This window comes from Bidens hawaiensis, unplaced genomic scaffold, assembly GCF_021521415.1.
Source record: "Bidens hawaiensis isolate Kalapana, Puna unplaced genomic scaffold, B.hawaiensis_p1.1 tig00002717_1, whole genome shotgun sequence".
NCBI lineage: Eukaryota > Viridiplantae > Streptophyta > Magnoliopsida > Asterales > Asteraceae > Bidens > Bidens hawaiensis.
Window position 1 is genome coordinate 320766 of NW_027491146.1, and position 23150 is coordinate 343915.

The 23150-nt window shown below is 37.3% G+C and overlaps 1 protein-coding gene across 1 annotated transcript; it reads right to left on the reverse strand.

The window, feature by feature from the left end:
- Nucleotides 1-446: 446 nt before the first annotated feature.
- On the reverse strand, nt 447-22414 carry LOC143620843 (uncharacterized). The gene is made up of 15 exons (XM_077092439.1): nt 22277-22414; nt 14824-15170; nt 13523-13646; nt 12476-12590; nt 11726-11802; nt 11564-11635; nt 3954-4022; nt 3786-3866; nt 3583-3702; nt 2305-2379; nt 2157-2237; nt 1750-1823; nt 1595-1655; nt 1163-1218; nt 447-655 (listed from the first exon to the last, which is right to left on the reverse strand). Exons 1-15 carry the CDS (start codon nt 22412-22414, stop codon nt 574-576), a joined length of 1572 nt encoding a protein of 523 aa, XP_076948554.1. The 3' UTR covers nt 447-573.
- Nucleotides 22415-23150: the final 736 nt, after the last annotated feature.

A 23150-nucleotide genomic window follows, 5' to 3' on the forward strand; every position in this document is an offset into this window, starting at 1 on the left:
ATGTATAAACATATGTTTTATTTATGAAATCTTATGGTTATTTCACATACAGACATCTTAGCCAAATAGAATGGTAATTATATCCTCTATACAACTGCGGACTGCCTTTACCCACCGATGAGTTTTTAGGACCGTCCCGACCATATGCTTAAGCAGTTTTCAAAGCATTGAAAAATACATATTAGCAACACTTGATTTATGATAAACCTCCTCCCAAACACAAATCCAAACACCCTCATGAATCTCTAAAGTTGCATAAATAAGCATTTTAACGACAATTAATTTACTGAATACCTTGTTTACATTGCAAGTAAATCTAGCTAAAACATACGACGAACCCAAGATAAATAAAAATGTATTATTCTCTTTATCTGTAACGTAACAAAACATGTCACAAAATTAAACATGAACATGTTAAAAACCGTTACATAACTATAACATCCTGAGAGCATTCAAGGACGCTCCAAAAACCACTCAAAATCGGTCAAAAACAGCCGAAAAATCAATAAATTAAAACAGAAAATTGTTGAAGTGACCAGAAGCTTGATTACTGTAAACAAAGTCCATTTAGACTTATTCGTTAAGGATATCCATTTTCACATCTGTGACATCAAGTTGCAAGATTTCTGCCCTGCACCCAAGAATAGATCCAATGCTGCAGCATAATAAAACAGAACAACCTGTTAACCGGGGTCGGTTAAAAGGGGTCGAGCATGAAAACATAATCTCATGTTATCACTATTAGATTGAAATGGATAATTTATACAAAAAAAAACGTGAAAAAAATTAATTCTTTTTTTTTTTATCGATTATGTTATATAAAAAATTATAATTAAAATATAAAAATAATATTATATTATATAGAAATGTATATATTTATTTAATTAATAAATAATAAACAACCCAGGCGCGAGCCAAGCTCGAGTTTGAAAAACTACTCACGAGCCGAGCTTGAGCTTAAAAAATAGACTCAAAACGAGCTGAGCTGGTTTACACCCCTAGATGTCAGTTAAATGTCGTTCCGGATGGTTTAGTAGATGCTCTGTTTTTTATCTAAGGTTGACAGAACACAGAATCCTTAGGCGCGTGGGGTAGGTCAGATCCAATATGAAAGTTATTCTAACAAAATTAAATTAACTTCTTAATACAAGTGATTTCATACCTTGGATGGGTACGTCCAAGATCTCCATGAACAAATTCCTTGATGTAAGTGCCAGCCTGTTAATACAAATTAATAATGTAAAACGGTCAGCTGGTTGGTAACAGGTCAAAGCCGATTGTGTCGAGGCCCGAATATATTTTCTGAACTTTTTTGTAAAAGAAAAAAATATGAATAAACGCATTAGTATGACTAAATAGCTTTAGTATTATTACAAGAACAATCTAAATTTTCAAAGAAAACAATTAAAAGGTTGCATGCATTAAACTACATTTTGGCTGACTGTAAACAATCATTCGGTACAATTTACTACCATATGTTTATGTCATATTTATATATATTTACAACTTTAGATAACCAACCTATAAATCATACTCCATGCGCTTATGTAGTTTAATTTTATCATTATTCAAACAAATGACAATGAAATCTAACCTGTGTGCATAGATGAAGTAGAAAATACTGAGAACTCCCACCAATTTTCTCAATTCTCATCCTGACACGGCAAATATTCACAACTACAAGTTAATATCAAAGATAATATAAAAACAACATTATAACAAAACCGATAACTGTAGGAAAATTTGTACCAGTGTATAATCTTTTCACGATCTAAAGGACTTCGACGATGAAGTACCCTTATCGGTGTTCTCTGCAAAACTTTCTGCCAAAGCCAAGATAAGTAAGTTAAATTATTCATTTATGTTTGTTTTAAGTACGTTCTTTTATGCCCTGTTAATATACTCACTTAAAATTTTCAGGCAGGTCACAATTTAGTCCAGTTTTGATAACTTTTTAGGTCCAACACATTGTTGTTCACATTTAGTTTTTATTGGATTCAAATCATTTGTTCATCTATGTTCAGTAATGTTCGTTTGTTTACGCTCGTGAACCGTTCGTTTATACTGTTAACGAACAGACATAAATGAACACAAACAAGAACCCCATTCATTTAATTGTTCTTTAGAAAATGAAATATGCTCATGTATCAACTTACCAAGTCCTTCAACGATGACACGGTTTCCAGATCGTCATCGGTAATAGAACGAGATATCCACACCAAAGCAGCATATTGTTTCTGGTTACATGAAAACTTAGTTAATCTAGAAGCAATAATGCCAGTTGGTTGGAAAAGATGTAATTACCTGTTTTTCTGTTTCCCCTTCACGCATTAAGCTCCAACCTTGACTTCCCAAAATCTTGAGGTGTTTTACTCTAATCTAGGTTCAAAAAATGTTCAGTACATTAAACAATATATAGATGTTCAAAATCCTCAAAAGGGAAATTGAAAAATTATTATTGAATAGGGAAACAGACATAGAGAGTAGAGACACACAAACACACGCACACATGCATACATATAGAGAGATTTTTGTTACAAAAGAGTAAATTCTTGCGAGAACAAACCTAAAGCATTAAATATTTTCCATCAAGAGTTCATATTTTTAAAAGCTTTCACTTCATACACACAAATGTCTCTGTCATGTACATAAAAAAAAATAAAAAATAAAAAATAAAAAAAGAACATTATACTAATTTGTTCCTACGTTTTTTTGAGTTTTAAACATTTAGCTACACATGTAAGTTATGTGTGGGAAGTAGATCTACACATGATTTCCGCATGTGTAGGCTCTATAAAGAAACAAATTTTGTGTATATGTTATTTAAGAATGAGAAAAACGAATAAACATTGTCAACCATTTTTCTTGTATTTTAAAATTGAAAAAAAAAATAAATGAATGATTTATTTTGTTCTTTATGTCCTCGCAAGCAAACTGTCTTTTACGTATGTGTGTGTGTGTGTAGGCTAGATTCTAGGGAACCAAGTATAACAATTAAACCAAGGTTCCAAGCAGTGTTTTAAAAACCGGTTCAAACCGGCAGGTTGAACCGGTTCAACCGGATTTCACATAGCAAGCCGGTATTTTGAGCGCCGTATTCTTGGCCGCGGCGGTTTTTTCTAAAATACCGGTTTCTACCGGCAAACTGGTTTTTAAGTCCAGGAAATTTTTGATATTTGCGGCCCATATTTTATCAAAATTACTTTTAACCCAACAATTAACATCAAACGTGTAAACTTTAGTACTATTTTTTTAAAATTGAGTGCTTTTGAATTATTTTTTTTAATATGGATTAACTTTTGGATTATTTTTTGTTATGGAATCGTTTGCTTTTAGGTTATTTTTGGAGTGGAACTTGCATTTATAGGAAATTATAAGGTAAACTATTCCACCGGTTGAACCTCTCAGTATAACCCGGTTCAACCGGTTGTACCATTTTTTAGCCTAATCCGGTATGAGTAAAAAACCGGCTTTTAAACATTGGTTCCAAGTTAACATAATTAAGGAATCCTAACTTAATAATAATAAATTTAATAATATTAATATTGTCAAGAAATTTGTGCCCAGTTTCAGCCAACTCACCAGGTGACTTTCCAGACTATTTATCTTCTTTTCCATTTCCTTAATGGACGCCTCAGAAGGAACACGACACGCATTTTGTATCTCAATCAAAAACGGCCTGCCTGAACCCAGCATCCTTACCTGAAAAGTACAACTTTTCATGCTCAGGGTACCATTTATTAAACAGAAATAATAGTTTGTTAACAAGATTAAAGCCTTTTTACATCTATATCTTCTCTTCCAGCAGCATGAAACTTGTAGCCATCACCTTTACACACGGGAAGAATGTTTTCACCAATAAGTTCCTACAAAACCGGACAGTTTATCATAATATAAATTAAAAAACATTACGAAAGAGTGAAATTGGTCATAAATTAAAACTTAGGGCAGACCTCAACAGATGCATCTCCCTTCCTTTCATCATCAATTATCCAACGGGTCTGACTCACATTTCGTGACAACTGCAGTAAATAGTTAGTAATATTATGAAGTACAATTTAATTAACTCAATATCAGCAATTCAGCAATCAACATTCACTTAAACTGACTCCAATCCCTTAAAGCCATCATCCACCCACTTTATATTAATTGCTTCCTTTACTTTTGGTGTTACTTGTTATCATACACGTATCTCTACTCTTAATGTTAATTACTGACCATTTCCACTTGCCTATGACCTGAATCCTAGATTATCAAGACTCATTTTTATATGCAAACAACACTAACATTGTGAGTTGTTTGGAATTGGGAATTTGGAAACATTATTTCTCTACGTTACGAAATTGTTCTAGATTCAAGAACCCTCCCTGTATCTATAGTAATACGAGTTTGCAGCTCTATTTCCTCACTTAAAACTCAACAAGCAATGTTTTAAAAACCGGTACGTTCCGGCCGGTTGAACCGGTTATGCTGGATTTTCGTAAGGCAACCGATATTTAGAACCCGGTATTTTTGGGCGGTTTTCTAGAACATTGTACCGCCGGTTTTTTTAAAATACGTGTTTAAACCAGCAAACCGGTTTTAAATCCAAGAGATTTTTGATATTTTTTGCGGCCCATATTTTTTTAAAATGACTTTTAACATAGCGGATAAAATTGAAGTGAGTAAACACGGTAAACGACAATTCGTTAATCAACCAATTTTGTATCATGCAAATCCTATATTGGTTTATTTACATCTTTTGTAGTCGACTAATTTCGTATACAAAGTACAAACTTTCTATCTGAATCGACCATTGTTCATGTCTGATATTTGGTTCAAGTTTGATATTTATTAATTTACTTTTGGGTTATTATTTGAGTTGAACTTGTATTTATATGGAATTACAAGGTAAATTACTCAACCCAGTTGAACCTCCCAGTACATTCCTGTTGTACCATTTTTGAACTAAATCCGGTACAAGTAACATACCGGTTTTTAAAACATTGGTATCAAGTGGATTTATATTGACCTATGAAAAAAACCTAGAGAAATAAAACATGTGTTGTACTGATTAATAATCAAAATTCAAAACTAGTTTATACATACATAGTAAACGAAGAAGAGTAACCTGTTGTGTGGCTAGCCATGCATGTATGAGTGGTAAAGGTCATGAGCATGCAGATGGTTGTAGGTAAATTCATGCATCAAGTCCATGTGCTTCCATATTTCAATTAATCAGTAATATATTCCAATTCATTTATTTGAATTATGGTTCCTAGAATAAAGGAGGATATGGGGATGCCCATTCTTCCACGAAGTCTAATTTCGGATGGATAGGAGGTTAGGTTTGACTTTGTTCACGGTTGTTTATTTCTTCCTCCTTTATGGGAGAAACGTTTTAGTTTCGAAATAAGATAGAAAAATGTCCCATTTCTTAACAATAATATGAAGTTGTTCGATCCACATCGGTGGTATCAGAGCGGCATTGATCCAATGGACACCCCCGCAAAAAGCTATTTCAACAAGAAACACACACACACACACACACACACACACAAAAAAAAACTAATATTCAAGTGGGTGATGACGGAAGTACAATCACTCAAAGAGAAAGGTCCGGCTAATGCTTTGGAATCCGGTAGGGGCCGATGTAACCAACGGTGAGGTGAAACTTTATTTAAAGCTTCAATTTCACCGGTTTAGTGTTGATGATCCTACAGGATGGATTTATCAAGCCGAGCAATATTTCGAATTCTAGAAGGTGGCACCTGAGGATCATCACCACTAACCGAGATTGTTAGGATAAAACACACACACCAAACCGAACACGACACGAAAGCAATAAACGAACACGAGGATTTAACGTGGTTCGGTCTAAACTGACCTACGTCCACGGGTGGCAACTAGGTATATCTTTATTGAGTGACCAAATATTACAAGTACATAATGTTGTTTATATAGAGACTGAACTAGGGTTAGTAAATTATTATGCAAGAAATCTAAACCGGGCCGGGCTTGGGCCCGACCGCCCACACCCGTCTCCTCTTTTGACTTCATATAATAAACCGGGCCAACAAGGCCTACGAACCCAACAATCTCCCACTCGGAGGCCTTGAGTACTCTCGTCTGCACTCCTGATTGTACTTCTGTAATCTGAACATTAAACTTCTTCTAGTTGCCACCGCCTTCTCATCAATTAACCTGAAGGCCCGTTGAAGCTCCCCGGAGCTCTAACACGTCAGTCACGGCTGAAACTGCCCCTGACCCATTCTCTGTCCCTACCGGCTCCCACTGTAACGAACTACCGGATCCTGAGATAACCTGAGAACAAACACTCTCCATATTCAGCAAGTAATTCATTGGAGAGACTTTTACAGCTGGAATACTGGTTTTCTTAATCCACTGTCGACCTGGAACTGTAACTGAAACACGACCTGTGCTCCCACTGTCACGATGTCCCCCAACTGATTTAACCTTCCTAGCTCGTTCATCCTGAATCTTCACTTTGGCTCTGGGTTTGTTACTTGCAAAACGAACCTTCTTCTGCCCACGAGATTCTGTGAACCGGATTTTGTCTTTCACCAAAACTGGATCCACTCCTTTCGATGACATATCGACCATATACAACGAACCCATTTTCTTGCCACGAGCAACAACGAGATTCCCTTTGACTACTTCCCACTGCCCATTCCCGAACTTAACATCGTGCCCTTGGTCATCCAACTGCCCAACTGAAATCAAACGTTTCTTCAAACTTGGAATAACCCTCACGTCTTTCAAAGTCCAAGAAGTACCGGCTGAAGTTATCAAATCAACGTCTCCCATACCCGTAACCTCTAAAATATCATCATTCGCTAGTCGAACCTTTCCAAAATCCCCAAATTTAAGATTCTTCATCGTTTCACTACAGTGAGTGGCATGAAACGATGCACCAGAATCCATCACCCAAGCATCAACGCTACTCTCAACACTACAAACCAAAGCCTCATCACTACTGACCCCGTCATCTGTGTCGTCTTCTGTAACGTTCACCTCTTTCTTACCATTCGGACACTGATTCCTGAAGTGTCCTTTCTCTTTACAACCCCAACATTCAATATCCTTATGAGTCTTAGACTGACTCCTCTTCCTGCTCCCACTGCCTCGCTGTTTTCCCCTACCTCTACCTTCTGTGACTAGCATATTGCCTGATGTTTCACCTGAACTTCTGCGTCTTGAATCTTCTCCCAGAATCAGATCTCGAATCCCATCGAAAGTAATATTTGTAGACGAACTACAAACTACAGTCACTGTTTGCGACCAACTGTCGGGCAAAGAGGATAATAACAAGAGGCCTTGAACTTCATCATCAAACTTAATGTCAACTGACACTAAGCGGGACAAGATCGAATTAAGATTATTGATATGAGTTGTAACTGACCCACCCTCTTTCATTCTTGTTGTCACTAGCTCTCGGATAAGATAGACTTTATTCGCTGCCGAAGGCTTCTCATACATGTTGGATAGCGCCTCCATCATACCACGTGCTGTGGTTTCTTTCATGATGTTAAACGCCACATCTTCCGACAACGACAAAGTAATACAAGCCCTAGCTTTCTTGTCTAACTTCTTCCAATCTGCTTCTGACATCTTTTCTGGTTTTTCATCCTCGAACACTACATCCAAGTCTTTCTGACAAAGTAGTGCCTCAATCTGCATCTTCCACCAAACGAACTTCTGTCCGTCAAACTTCTGTATCGAAACCTTTCCGTCTTCTGCCATGGCAATGACTAAAACGAAAAACTGGATAAAATAGAGACAGACACAGCAACACGAGCCTGAACTTAACGATTGTTCTAGTGGTGCTCAAACGGTGGTGATGCGATGCGTGAATGACTTTCGGAACAAAAACCTGCAACTCGGATCCGCGACGGTCGGTTCTAGCGGCGGCGAGAAACGGACTGCGGTGGCGGCGAAACCCTAGCGACTTCTAGCGGTGACGCGACGGTACAGGAAACGTTCAACGTGTTCTCCGGTGTGTAACAAACCTCAGCTCTAGATACCACTTGTTAGGATAAAACGCACACACGAAACCGAACACGAAAAGAAAGCAATAAACGAACACGAGGATTTAACGTGGTTCGGTCTAAACTGACCTACGTCCACGGGTGGCAACTAGGTATATCTTTATTGAGTGACCAAATATTACAAGTACATAATGTTGTTTATATAGAGACTGAACTAGGGTTAGTAAATTATTATGCAAGAAATCTAAACCGGGCCGGGCTTGGGCCCGACCGCCCACAGCCGTCTCCTCTTTTGACTTCATATAATAAACCGGGCCAACAAGGCCTACGAACCCAACAGAGATAAACTTCTAGAATTTGAAATATCACTCAGCGTGATAAATCCACCCCGTAGGATCATCGCCACTAAACCGGGGAAAGTGAAGCTTTAAATAAGGTTTCCCCTGACTCCCGGTTACCACCAGTAGTCCCTTACCAGAACCCGAAGCACTGGCCCAACCTTTCTCTTTGAGTGATTGTATTTCCGTCATCACCCATTCAAACATGGCTGTGAATTTTGCGAAGTTTTCCTGCGTTTCTTGTTGAAATTGTTTCAGCTGATTTTTTTGCGGGTGTTCATTGGATCAAGGCTGCTCTAATACCATTGATAGATTATGGTTGTGGTTAATTGAGATTAGAGAATAGAATAAAGCCCTCTCTCACCGCATACGCAGGAGCCATGGCAATGGCGCAATGCCATCCCAAACATAAACCTACTCTCCTCTCCCTATTAGCTATTAATCCCTATTTATAGAAATATAATTTGCACTTGACCCCTCCCAAAATAGACAAATGATATTTAAACTAGAACTTGAGCATGATTCCTATCATTACTCCCCCCTTCAAAACAGTCTTGTCCTTAAGACTGGGATCGGCTGCGTCGTCTGGTGGCTGACCCTGCCCATGCACCACCCACAAATGATATGGTCCAACAATTAACTCAATAGCAGGACTTGCATTTCTGTACCCCCAATGTACCCCCAATGAATACCTGGTAGATTTGTAGGAAAGAACGTTCCAATAGAGGCAAGCGTCCCAAAAGACAGAACTCAGTCAACACGAGTGGTCCAAAACATAGAATTCCCGTTGGTTGTCGGTACTTTCTTGATATCCCGCTTATCCGTCTTATCGAAATCCATTAAAACTGGTAAAGCTATCGGTCTTTTAGGGCAATAACGCTTCAAAAAGTTGTTCTTAAACGTACCACGAGACAGAATCACCATAGGTTGGTCAAAATGGTGCACAGTCTGAGTGAAAACAAGTTTATAGCCCAAAACCGAAAGACCAAACTCCGACAAAACCACATAAGCACGATGACAGATGCAAATAATTTGGCTAAAATAAGGCGTGTTAATAAAATTCGGACCAGGATCGAAACAAAGATCTGAATCTGAGTTTTGAGTCGAACTTGAACAGGAGCTGCGAATTTGGGAACAGAGGCGCCATAATTGATTGTAACTTGTTCAGAATCTGAATCCTTATATTCTGATGAAGGAAGTAAAACATTCAACTGAGGAAACATCAATTGACTGTGGTGTAGTAGGTGGTTTAGAATGGTGGTAACATGTGGGGAAACAACGGGATCCGCATCTGAATCGATTAAGGAAGGTAACGAAGAATTAGGGTTTGGTGACAGCGGTGCGCCTCCACTGCTGTAAAAACCGCTTCCGATGACAAGGGTGAAGACAGAAACAGAGCGATATGTAGAACGTTCCCACAAAAAAGATCCAGATCTTGAGAGCAATGGCCCATAACAATTTGCTCCACATCATGGCCCACCGCTGTACTGGAGCCCAAAGCCCACCGAAGATCATTGGATATGGCCCAATTATCACCTATCAGCCCTGATTTGGCCTGGTCGACTGATTTTTTTCAGATCTGGGTATGACGACAGTTACCTGAGCCACAGGTGATGAAGATCCAGAATAAGAGCTGATCGATCGCATATTAACAGCGCCAAACACATCGGATTGTGGAGTGTTAATCGGATTTTCAGTTTTGGTGTAACCAAAAATTGAAGTAATAGGACCAGATGTAGAATCAGATCCAGATAACACCTTGCTGGAAAACCCCAATCTCGACGAAACATCATCGTTTCTCTTCTCTTGTTGCTTCATCCAGTTGAGAAATACCTTTCGAAACTCCACCGATTCAGCCCGATCCTCCTCCAATAACTTCAAGGTGGATTTGATTTCATGACATCAGTCTGTAATTGCTTGATCTGAAGCTCATGGGCATCTAATCGATAACTCTGAGTTAGGGTTTCCATGATGGAAAATGGCAAGTCAATGGCAGGTCGGACCAATGATAGGGTTTGATAGATTATGGTTGTGGTTAATTGAGATTAGAGAATAGAATAAGGCTAACAAAGAACCGAACGATAGTATTAATGAAAACGTATAGAAAGGTTGCAATAGATTCCCGGGCCTAGCCCTCTCTCACCGCATACGCAGGAGCCATGGCAATGCCATCCTAAATTTAAACCTACTCTCCTCTCCCTATTAGCTATTAATCCCTATTTATAGAAATATAATTTGCACTTGACCCCTCCCAAAATAGACAAATGATATTTAAACTAGAACTTGAGCATGATTCCTATCAGAGAGGGCTAGGCCCGGGAATCTATTGTAACCTTTCTATATGTTTTCATTAATACTATCGTTCGGTTCTTTGTTTGCCTTATTCTATTCTCTAATCTCAATTAACCATAATCTATCAAACCCTATCACGGATCGAACAATTTAATGCAATTGTTAAGAAGATAGAAGGGAAGCTAGAGAGAAAAGAGACGAAGGAAATGAAACAATTTTCTATCTTATTTCGAAACTGAAAAGTTTCTCCCATTTTAGGAAGAAGAAGAAGAAGAAATAAAACATAAACAAAGCCAAACAAAACCTCTTATCCATCTGGAAATAGACGTCGTGGAAGCATGGGCATCTTCATATCCTCCTTTATTCTAGGAACCATAATTCAAATAAATGAATTGGAAAATATCATTCCTTATTTGAAATATAAAAGCACATGGACTCGATGCATGAATTTATCTTCAACCATCAGGCATGCTCACGACCCTTACCACCCATACGTGAATGGCTAGCCACATAACAAAACCATCTATATCTTATTATATCTTATTCGTAGTTTATCTCAAACTATTAGTTTGATCATGGATTATAACTGAAAAGTATAACAATGACAAGATAAACATAAAATCTGCTAATTGAAAAGCAAACAACAATTAATACGAAGGAGCCTTGCATTACATATTTCTATATTAAAACAAGGGCTTCATGTGTTCCTTTAGAGTAGCCTAGATATAGACATACAAAGCATTTACTATATAGTTCTTATGAATAATGAATTAGTATTGAATCTAAAATGAGAGGTACTCTACTATAATGAGTTCCAATTATTAAATTGCATTTTATAACAAAAAGGTAAATTGTAAGAGAGAAGCACAGTTGCAGTAAAGGACTCAGAATTAAGTCAAAACAAAGTCAAAACAAATGTGGGAACTATGGGTTAAGTTCGTATACCTTCAAATATCGACCACCAATATAGACAGGTGCTGTAGAACAAGTCAATGTCATGTGACAAGGTTGACCAACCTGATAGTCAAACATCCAAATGTCAGATATTAACCAGTTTCAAAATCCGCATAATAACTTCATACATTGCTTAATGAGATATTGCATTACCTTTTTCATTTGGAAATTATAGTCAGACACATCATCACTTTGCACTGTCTCATTAGTACATTTTACAAATCCATTCCCTGCAATACCAATTAAAAGAAGTCCTAATTATAATTAGAACATCAAACCTTGATAAACTTACATAAGGCCTACAAATCCATCGATTTCAATATAATATCAAAACGTTGTTCAGTTTCATGCCAAGAGTTAGGGGTGTGCATGAGTTGGTTTTGGGCTCAAACTGAAGAAAATGCCGAAAATTCGGTTTTTGAGTTACTGAAAACCGAGGGTTTCAAATTTTTCGGTTTTTGGTTTCGCTTAGTTAGGTTTTGGCTTCTTCAGTTTAGCTATTTGTGATTAAAAATTTTGAGCAAAAATAAATAGGCCAAAAATAATGAAATTGAGCCTACACTTTATTTTGTTAGTTAATAATTGATTAGTTATTACACATCTGGACTAAAATATTTAGGTTACAGGGCATATTAAGTTATTATTAATTACTTAAAATGAAAAATAAAAATGAAAATCTGTAAGTTCAGTTCGGTTTTTTCGAGATTTAATTACACGCAAAACTAGAACCGGAAGTTTGGTTTTTACGAAAACATAAAACCAGAATGTCCGTGTTTGTTTCAGTCCGATTATTTCAGTTGGTTTTTTCAGATTTTTCGATTTCGGATTGGTTTTCTGGTTTCATGCACACCCCAACTAAGAATAACAGACTATCTAAGAAAAACAATTAGTAAACGTACATGCCTGATTTTATTCTCTTGTTGTACTGGTTTTTTCCCGTCTTGTTTTCAGCAGATGTGGCATCAACATGCTCGTACGTTAAACGGATGCGAAAATCACTAACACTGGACTTAACACCCTGAAATAATTAATTTGCATAATAATAAGATCTGAGGGAACTCCTTACTAAACCAAATAATTGAAGTTGATCATCATAAGTTCAATGCTAACTTTATTTCTTATTAAGCATACTAAGACGGATATAAGAGAAGCACCTTGCATTCATAATAGGCATGTAAGCAGACAGAATGTTCAATGAACTGTTCATGATCCATTTGATGGAAAGTTCCACATGAGCAAATCTTTTTGTTCATATAGTTAAAAGAACAAGCATGAACACATGTCTCATTTGTTCATGTATGATCGTGAACGTTCGTTTATGTTGGTTCATTTGCGTTCATTTATGTTTGTTCGTTTGTTGTACATTCATTAAAAAAAATGGGGTCATTACAATTTAATCTAGTTTTATTATTTTTTAGGTCCAATGTATTGAGGTGTGTGTTTACCACTCAGTTATGTTCGTTCATCTATTTTCGTTTATATTCATTCATCTATGTTCAATTATGTCTGCTCTTTTAGTTCGTGAAGTGTAATTTATACTATTAATGAGCGAATATGAATGAACGCATCTGCACGAACAGCCCCATTTTCTTAACAAACTAACACAAATAAGAAACTTTGTTCATTTAATAGTTCGTGCTGATTCTTCGTTCGGTTAAAGTTAAACGAGCGAACACGAACATGCCCCGTTTGTGTTCATTCGGTTTGTTTACAAGCCTGATTCATGTTGATATAATATGTGTCTTAGACAACTGTTTGATGAATAGAATGAAGTTAACAAATACTAAAATTTTAATGTGTCTAGTGTAATATCTATAACAAAATGGATTATCAACATTTAACATTGAGTTGCAAAGTCAAAGGTTTGACCTAGAAAGTAAAAATAAAGCTCTTTTTGACTAAGGGAATAAACGTTTCTCCAAAATTAGTAAAGCAGAGAAGTCATATTACCAATAATGTTTCAAGGGAGTGTGTTATAGATAGCTTGAGTGCATCCTTTACTGTAATAATATGTTCAAATGAGAATTTCTCTTGAAACCAAACTTCAGAAGCATACTTCTTTTTCATATGCGACCTGTACAAAAAAAATGAAGAGTTGATGGTGATTTGATAAAATTAACACATTAATAGTTTTGCCAAAAATCACAAACAGCAAAAGAAAAGAAGAAAGTGAAACATAATATTATAGTTCAAATAGAAACCATATATTTAATTAGTTCTACGACCTTATAAAACGCTACAGAGATGCTCAAAGTTGGAGATCACATATTCAGACATCAGAAAGATAATCCAACAAGCATGTAACACTGAATACTACATATTCTTATACTGCAACTTTGACAGGCCTTAAACTCGTGTACAAAAATAACTCAATTACCATTTTAGAAAAACATCCTTCTAAATTGTTCTTGACCAATTTGACCAGCTATCCACTAAAATGTACTTTTTCATGTTACAAATGTTTTTATAATACGCATAAGTTATTCTTCTTTAACATAACAACTTTTGTAAGCAAGTAATCAATTATTATTATTATATGCAAATGGTACGCATACACTCTTCGTTCAAATTTTATTTGGAAAAACATAATTTCCAAAAGAATGTTTTAGGGTTTATACTCTCAAAAGCACAACATTTTAGTACCAGAGTTGACCAATTTGACCAGCATCCCACTAAAAACGTACTTTTTTCATATTCAAAATGTTTCTAAAATGCATAAGTTATTCTTCTTATATATTACAATTTTTTGTGAACGATATTCTATTATTGTTATTATTACTATCATTATTATTTTATGCAAATGGTACAAATACACTCTTTCATTCAACTTTCATTTGGAGAAACATAATTTCCAAATGAATGCTAGGGTCTATACTACTAGTGTTAAAAAATTGAATATAGGTCCTTTAAGGGTATTATAGTCATTTTGTAATTAGGGCTTATTTTAAATTTCCAACCTATTATATTTAGGATAAAATCTAACAAACTCTAGTTACAAAATGACTATAATACCCCTACCTAGGATATTAATTCTCTTTAACACTAACATATGTTTCAAAAGCACACACTTTAGTACCATATTGACCGGCCCAACCAGTGACTAGGTACTAAAATATGTGTTTCTGAAAGTATAGACCCCAAAACATTGTTTTTGTAAGCATATTTCCCACAAAATAATAATAGAATGATAGTGCATTACCTTTTATACACAGTTGGTCCATGAAAAAACTCGGTTAACTAAGAAAACTTACAGAATAACCGATTCATTTTCTGTGATAAGTGTTGGCAATGAGACTTCAAGAGTAAAGCTGGAAATTTCATGGTACTTCTCTTTGACACTTTCAGCAACTATCATTGCAAAATCCCCAGCATGATCCTTCTCCACCAACATATCTTTCTGATCATGATAACTAAATTGCATGACACCTAAGCAAACTGAGCAAATGTTTGACTTCACTTCCGACTTTTGAAAACTCTCAGTTGTCGCAGCTTCCACCTCTGTGGCTTTTTCAATAATGGAATATAGTGTTGTTGGGCAGATTAAGGCATAAATACCCTCGTGAATGTTAAATAGACGAAAAATGCATCGCACACACACCTGCAACACATGAAAGCTGTCGCTCACAACAAAACTTATACACAAAAAACATACAATTTTGAATTTACACCACATATCTTGAAAAGAGACTATAGTACGGATCCCTTAGTCGTATATTCTTACTAGTTCCCATAAGTACAGATTTTAAGTTTATACTGTATCTTGATATTAGTCTCAAAGATGTTTTTGAAGCAGATAAAGTTACAATCAATATGCATGTTAACTTTTTATTTAAACGTAGTATGCTATCCAGTATGGTATAAAATGCAGACAATGTTAAAACTTAAAAGTGTAAATAGTATGGTTCCTTGTCTATGATTCTGTTAGTGAATCAACTTTAGCTCTTGTACTTCTTTCTTTATGACCATCGTTACAGTATTAATTACTTCGTTCTCTCTAACTTTCTGTTTATAATTATCTTGTCATATCCTTTAATAAACTTAATCAGGTCTTTTCTTTGATTATATGAAACAATCATCCTCCTTCTTTTGTTGCGTGCATATTGCTAAAGTAACTAGCATTTTTTTGGTTCCAACTTCCAAGCCCTAGAAATCTAGTTCCATACTTATATAATCAGCTATATTATGTTATGCATTTGCAGCAAATCAAGTATTTCTGCCTGATGCAAACAAGTTGATCAATTATTCCATAAATTGTATAGTATCATTCATTCCTTGAAGATGCAAAGTGTATATCCATCTCAAACAGCATTCTTATTGTGCGATTAGCATAACAGTTAGCCAGGACAACTTAATAACCATTATTCTCGCGTTCTAGTTTATTCTACTCAAAAAACTGAACAGGACGCCAATAATTTCTCATGAGATTGCATTAAAACTACGACTGGTAATTTCTGACACGAACCTGTTAACACGACACAAAGTTAAACAAGTTTGGATTTGGGCTTAAAAAATTTGGTGTCTTAAGCAGGGCAACACTGTTAATACTGATTTAAATTCGTGTCTAAACAGGTTAAACACTATTAATCTGTTAATGACCTGTTTAAACTTGTTTATACTTTTAACTTTCTTTCAAGTATAAATAAAATGCTCTAATTAATTTAGCACACCCTTAAACCTTACTGCATTAGCCCATTACAGCCTTCAACTTCAGTCTATACTAGATATGTTAGGTTCGGAGTCACACACAAACACGAATACAATAGTAAAACCGAAAGAATAAACGAAAGAGACACAAGGATTTAAGTGGTTCGGTCACGGTGTATGACCTACGTCCACTGTCGATAACTGGGGTTTTCTTATTATTGAGTGATACAAACTTACAAGTACAGGAGAGAATATATAGACTAGACAATTAGGGTTTAACCCTTTAACTAAACTGGGCCTGATTAGAGCTTTTGGGCTTGGCCAAAACTCAAACAGCTTAATCTCCTAATTCTGTCCGGACCCGACCCATGATGGATCGGAGACCACAACATAACAATCTCCCACTTGGGCTTCGAGACATCTTCTCTAAACCACCACTTGGATGCGTCAAACATTTCAACCTGCTCCCATTTGGAGACGTAAAATGTCTTCACCTGCATTGCCTTGTACATGTAAAATAAAACCCATCTGGTTTTGCACCTCCTAGTTACCCTTCGCCTTCTCAACATTATTCCTGAAGGCCTGCTGAAGCTCTGCACAGCTTCAGCTTATCCAGCATCACCGGCTTGGTGAACATATCTGCTGGATTCTTAGCACCTGAGATATTTTTCAAACTGAAAACACCATCACTGATCAAATCTCTAACAAAGTGATATCTCCTCCCGATGTGCTTAGTCTTCGAATGATAGACTGGATTCTTCGCAAGTTTCACTGCACTCTCATTGTCACAATATAAGAAAAACTCTGCCTATTTCTTTCCCAACTCTTCAAGAAAAGTTCTCGACCATACTAATTCTTTAATTGCTTCGGCTGCTGCCATATATTCTGCCTCAGTGGTTGATAAAGCAACATTTTTCTGAAGTCTGGACATCCAACATACTGCTGTTCCTCCAACTGTGAAAACATAACCAGTAGTGCTTTTAAACGTCTTCTTACATCCACCCAGATCAGCATCTGAATAACCCCTGAGAATTGTATCTTTCCCCTTAAAACATAACCCCAAACTGGAAGTACCCTTTAAGTATCTGAGTAACCATTTCATCGCTTCCCAATGTTCCTTTCCCGGATCCGACATAAAACGACTAACTACCCCGACAGCATGAGCAATGTCTGGTCGTGTACAAACCATGGCGTACATGAGACTGCCAACAGCAGATGCATACGGAACTTTAGCCATCTCTGTTCTTTCTTCCTCTGTTCTGGGAGACTGGTCTTTGGTAAGTTTGAAATGACTTCCCAGAGGTGTGTTTCTCGGTTTAGTCTTCTCATCATTCATCCTGAATCTTTCTAACACTTTCCCTATGTATTTCTCTTGGGATAGTGTTATGGAGCCATCTTTCTTTCTGGATATACTCATCCCCAAAATCTGTTTGGCTGGACCAAGATCTTTCATCTCAAATTCATCAGACAACTGTTTTTTCAACTTGCGAATCTCCTTCATATCAGATCCTGCAATTAACATATCATCTACATAAAAAAGTAGAATGATATATGAGCCTTTAAACTTCTTTAAGTAGCAGCAATGGTCAGCCTCGCATTTCTTGTACCCAGTTCTCACCATAAAATCATCAAACTTTAGGTACCATTGCCTAGGTGCCTGCTTCAGACCATACAAGCTTTTCTTCAATTTGCAGACCCATTTTTCTTTCCCGGCAACCTGAAATCCCTCAGGTTGTGCCATATAGATCTCCTCGTCAAGATCACCATGTAAAAATGCTGTCTTAACATCAAATTGCTCTAGATGTAAATTTTCTGCAGCAACAATACTTAAGATCAATCTGATGGTGGTCATCTTCACAACTGGAGAGAATATTTCATTATAATCAATTCCCTTCTTTTGCTGGAAACCCTTGACCACTAAACGAGCTTTGTATCGTTTAGACCCATCATGTTCTTCCTTGACTCTATAGACCCATTTATTCTGTAGAACTCTTTTATCTGGTGGAAACTTGGTTAAAACCCATGTCTAGTTTTTACTCAAAGAGTTCATCTCCTCCTTCATAGCATGCTCCCACTGGAGCGAATCTTTCAACTTAAGTGCTTCATAATAACTCTCTGGCTCACCATTTTCAGTTAAAAGGAGATAATTAACTGAAGGTTAGTAACGTACCGGCTGTTTAGAAACTCTGGTGGACCTCCTAACCCAGTGCTGAGGCGGGTTAGGTTCTTGTGGAGACTGTTCATCCTCAGACTCTGAACTCCCACTGTCAGAGACTCCCTCTGACTCTTCATTTCCACCAATATCATCATCTTCAAATTCAGGAACTGTGGTTTCTTCAGTTTCTGTCTCGGGTTCGGTAGCTGACTCAACTGTCTTTTTCTGAGCATCAATTTCATATTCAACCTGCTCTTTCTGAACCCTTGATTTTGAAGTGTTTCTATCTTTGTATAACTCAGCCTCATTAAAAGTTGCATGCTTGCTTCTGACTACTTTTCTGCTTTCTAAATCCCAAAGCCTGTAGCCCATTTCGTTTGACCCATATCCAATGAAAACATATTTTTTAGCTTTAGCATCAAGCTTGTCATTTTTCACTAGATCATAAGCGCTACACCCAAAGACTTTCAAATGCTTATAATCTGCAGCTTTACCTTTCCACTCTTCTTCTGGTGTCTTGAAACCCAACGGTACTGACAATCCCCGGTTAATTAAATAAGCTGCAGTGTTAACTGCATCTGCCCAGAACGTCTTTGGAAGCCCGGCATTAAGTCTCATACTTCTTGCCCTTTCATTTAACGTCCTGTTCATTCGTTCTGCCACTCCATTTTGTTGAGGAGTGCCAGGGACTGTAAAGATCATCCGAATACCGTACTCTTCACAATAATCACGGAATTCTTTGCTAACGTATTCACCACCGTTATCCGACTTCAAGCATTTCACCTTCAAATCAGTTTCCAATTCAACAGCAGTTTTCCATTTCTTAAAAGTATCAAAAACATCAGATTTATTTTTAAGAAAGTAAACCCATACCTTGCGTGTCGAATCATCAATGAAGGTGACATAATAGTGCGATCCTCCCAAAGAAGAGACTGAAGTTGGTCCATAGACATCAGAGTGAATAAGCTCCAATTTCTGAGCTTTCGGTTGTTTTCCGGTCTTCACAAAAGATACTTTCTTCTTTTTACCGAAAACACATGGTTCACAAAATTCAGATTCAACCTTCTTCAGTTCTGGAATTTTTCCTCTAGCAACGAGCATTTTCATCCCTTTTTCACTCATGTGGCCGAGTCGTTGGTGCCACAAACTAGACTGACTCGGTCCACTGGTCACTGCATTTACCCCATCAGCTGGAATTTCAACCATGTATAAAGTGCCCTTCTTTTTACCTCTGGCGATCACAAGATTCCCTTTCACAACTTTCCATTTACCCCCACCAAACATAACATCATATCCTTGGTCATCTAACTGCCCAACAGAAATTAGCTTTCTTCTAAGGCTAGGAACGACCCGAACATCCTTTAGAGTCCATGAGGTGCCCAATGAAGTTTTTAGTTCAATATCCCCCATCCCCGTGATATCAACAGCATGATTATTAGCCAAACGAACTTTACCAAAATTACCTGTTCGGAGATTCTTCATCTTCTTCGTGCTATAAGTGGCATGAAAAGATGCACCAGAATCCATAATCCATGAATCTGTTGATTCTTCAACACAGCAGATAAGAGTCTCTTCTGAACCTTCTGAATCATCTGAACCGGTGGCCAGATTAACTTCCTTCTTAGATTCTTTCTTTTCTTTTGAAATTGAGGGGTTAGGGCATTGGTTTCTGAAATGCCCCATTTCTTTGCAATTCCAACACTCAATGTCTTTTCTGGGCTTTGACTGACTTCTTCTTCTAGACTTTGTCCTACCCCTGCCATTACCTTTCTCTCTTCTCCTACCTCTCCCTTCGGTGCTCAATATAGAACTAGATGTCTCACCAGAATTCCTTCTTATGTCCTCCCCTAAAATCAAATCCCGGACTCCTTCAAAAGTAAGCTTAGTATTCCCAGAAGAACTACTAACTGCAGTAACAGTCCCTGACCAACTTTCGGGTAACGAGGATAACAAGAGTAACGCTTGAACTTCATCATCAAACTTGATATCAACAGAAGACAAACGAGAAATAATAGTGTTGAAGTCATTAACATGAGAGGTAACAGATGCCCGTTCCTTCATTCTGGTGTTAACTAGCTGTCTAATCAGAAATACCTTGTTTGATGCAGAAGGCTTTTCATACATATTTGACAAGGCTTTCATAAGACCATACGTGGTAGTTTCATTTACAATATTGAATGCCACATTCTTAGCTAGTGAGAGTCTAATAACAGCTATGGCTTTTCTGTCAAGTACCTTCCACTCATCATCTTTCATACTTTCCGGTTTCCTCTCTTCTAGTGCTTCCATTAAGTCTTTCTGACATAGCAAATCCTCAATTTGCATTTTCCACCATCCAAAATCCTGACCATCAAACTTCTCAATCTTGATCTTTCCGTCCTCAGCCATTATCCAAACTGAGTTTTGATTACAGCAAACAACCAAACTACCCAAGGAATAAAAGGACTGGAAACTGATCAGAAAAAACGAACCAGCAGCTGCGGAACCCTAATCAGCGGCGGCGGAACTGTAGCAGCGGCGGCGGTACTGTAGCGGCGGCGCGGTACTATAGCGGCGGCGGTACTGTAGCAGCGGCAGCGGTACTGTAGCAGCGGTGGTGGAACTGTAGCAGCGGAGCAGCGGCGGCGGAACTGTGTGTATAATCGAGAACCAGGCTCTGATGCCAATTGTTAGGTTCGGAGTCACACACAAACACGAATACAATAGTAAAACCGAAAGAATAAACGAAAGAGACACAAGGATTTAAGTGGTTCGGTCACGGTGTATGACCTACGTCCACTGTCGATAACTGGGGTTTTCTTATTATTGAGTGATACAAACTTACAAGTACAGGAGAGAATATATAGACTAGACAATTAGGGTTTAACCCTTTAACTAAACTGGGCCTGATTAGAGCTTTTGGGCTTGGCCAAAACTCAAACAGCTTAATCTCCTAATTCTGTCCGGACCCGACCCATGATGGATCGGAGACCACAACATAACACGATAAACAATATCATAACCCTAGTTGATTAACACGAGTGCCGATCTTCAACTTCAGTAGACTGCCGTCTTCAGTCGTGTTATTTATTGTGTCCCTGAAAAGGTTGTGTTGTGTAGCCTGTTTCTAATGTTCGTATCTGGAAAAAATACGACACGGTTAGTTATCGTGTTGTGTTTGTGTTCGGTTTTTAGCACCACAGAAAATCGTGTCTAATCGTGCAACCTGTTTCTAAACAGGTTTGTGTTTGTGTTCGTGTTTGGAAAAAAAATGACTCAATTAGTTATCGGTAATCGTGTCTAGTCGTGTAACCTGTTTCTAAACGGTTTCGTCTTTGCGTTTGGAAAAACGACTCGATTAGTTATCGAGTCGTTTTTGTGCTTAGCACCACAGGTAATCATGTCTAATTGCATTTGGAAAAACGGCTCAATTAGTTATCGGTAGTCGTGTCTAATCGTGTCGTGTAACCTGTTTCTAAACAGTTTCGCGTTCATGTCTGGAAAAATGGCACGATTAATTATCGTGTCGTGTTCGTGATTAGCATCACCAATAATCGTGCAACCTGTTTCTAAACAGGTATGTGTTCGTGTTTGGAGAAAACGACACGATTAGTTATCGTGTCGTGTTCATGTTTCGCACTACAGATAATCATGTAACCTGTTTCTAAACAAGTTCGTGTTTGGAACTAAAAAAAACAAGTCAATTAGTTATCGTGTCGTGTTCGTGTTTAACGCAATAGGTAATCGTGTCTAATCGTGTTTTGTGATTGTGTTTGGAATAAACGAGCTATCAAATGCCAATTAGTTATCGTGTCAGTGTTGGTGTGCCAGTAACAACAACTTTTCAAACAAATTGAAAGAATTAATTAATCGAAAATACGAAAGAAAAATAGTAATTGAAGCAATAAAACAGAAAGCGAAGAAACCTGGTGTGCAATGAGTTCTTTGACGGCGAGAGGAGGCAGGTCCTGGACGGCGTATTCCAGAAGCTTCGTCTCGTCAGCCACGGGATTATTATTATTATTATTATTAGCCGCCGGTGTGGTTATGCAGTCATCGGCCATTCTTTCAATCTATAAGCGGCGATGCTCACAAATAAAGCTTCCTTCGGGAGGGTATGTATACGTTTCTTTTACTTCCCAAATTTTGTTAAAATAATACATAATACAGTAATAATTATTAAATTATTTTAAATTTGTTATTTTGTTTTAACTTACATAATTTATGATGCATATTTTTAAATTTCTATTTGGGTATAGATCGGGTTCGGTGAGGAAATAATCATGTTGGAATTGGGAAAGATGTTTCAAAGCTATTTTACAGCTAATTGAAAATGCCTGATCGACTTGTGGAAGTGGCTAGGAGAGTCTTCGGAGGAGTTTTCAGTTAGTTTGGTTAAACATATTCTGGTCTCTAGCATTGGTGTGAGTCAGTTTTATGTCTATAAATTGGTGTAAATGGGTGCAAACGAAGTGTAATGTTTTTTCTTGAAGAGCGGAGTTAAACTGTATTCCGACCTTAGAGGACTTAAGTTGGAGAAACATTCAAGTGGCTTCTCTTAGATGCGTGATTTGTTATGCGGGTCATATGTTTTCAGCTTGTTCGGTGGTGTGCAACATGTTAGCGTTTGGTGTAAGGTTCCTACAACTTTCGTGTTCTCAATTAGAGAATTATTGAAGCTCTATGAACATTCAAGTCTAGAAGGTACTAAGAAGGAGGTTGTTCAAGAGATATTTGCCCATGTTTGTTGGCGTGTGTGGAAAGCTAGAAGTGTGAATATTTATAAAGAAAGCATGTCAA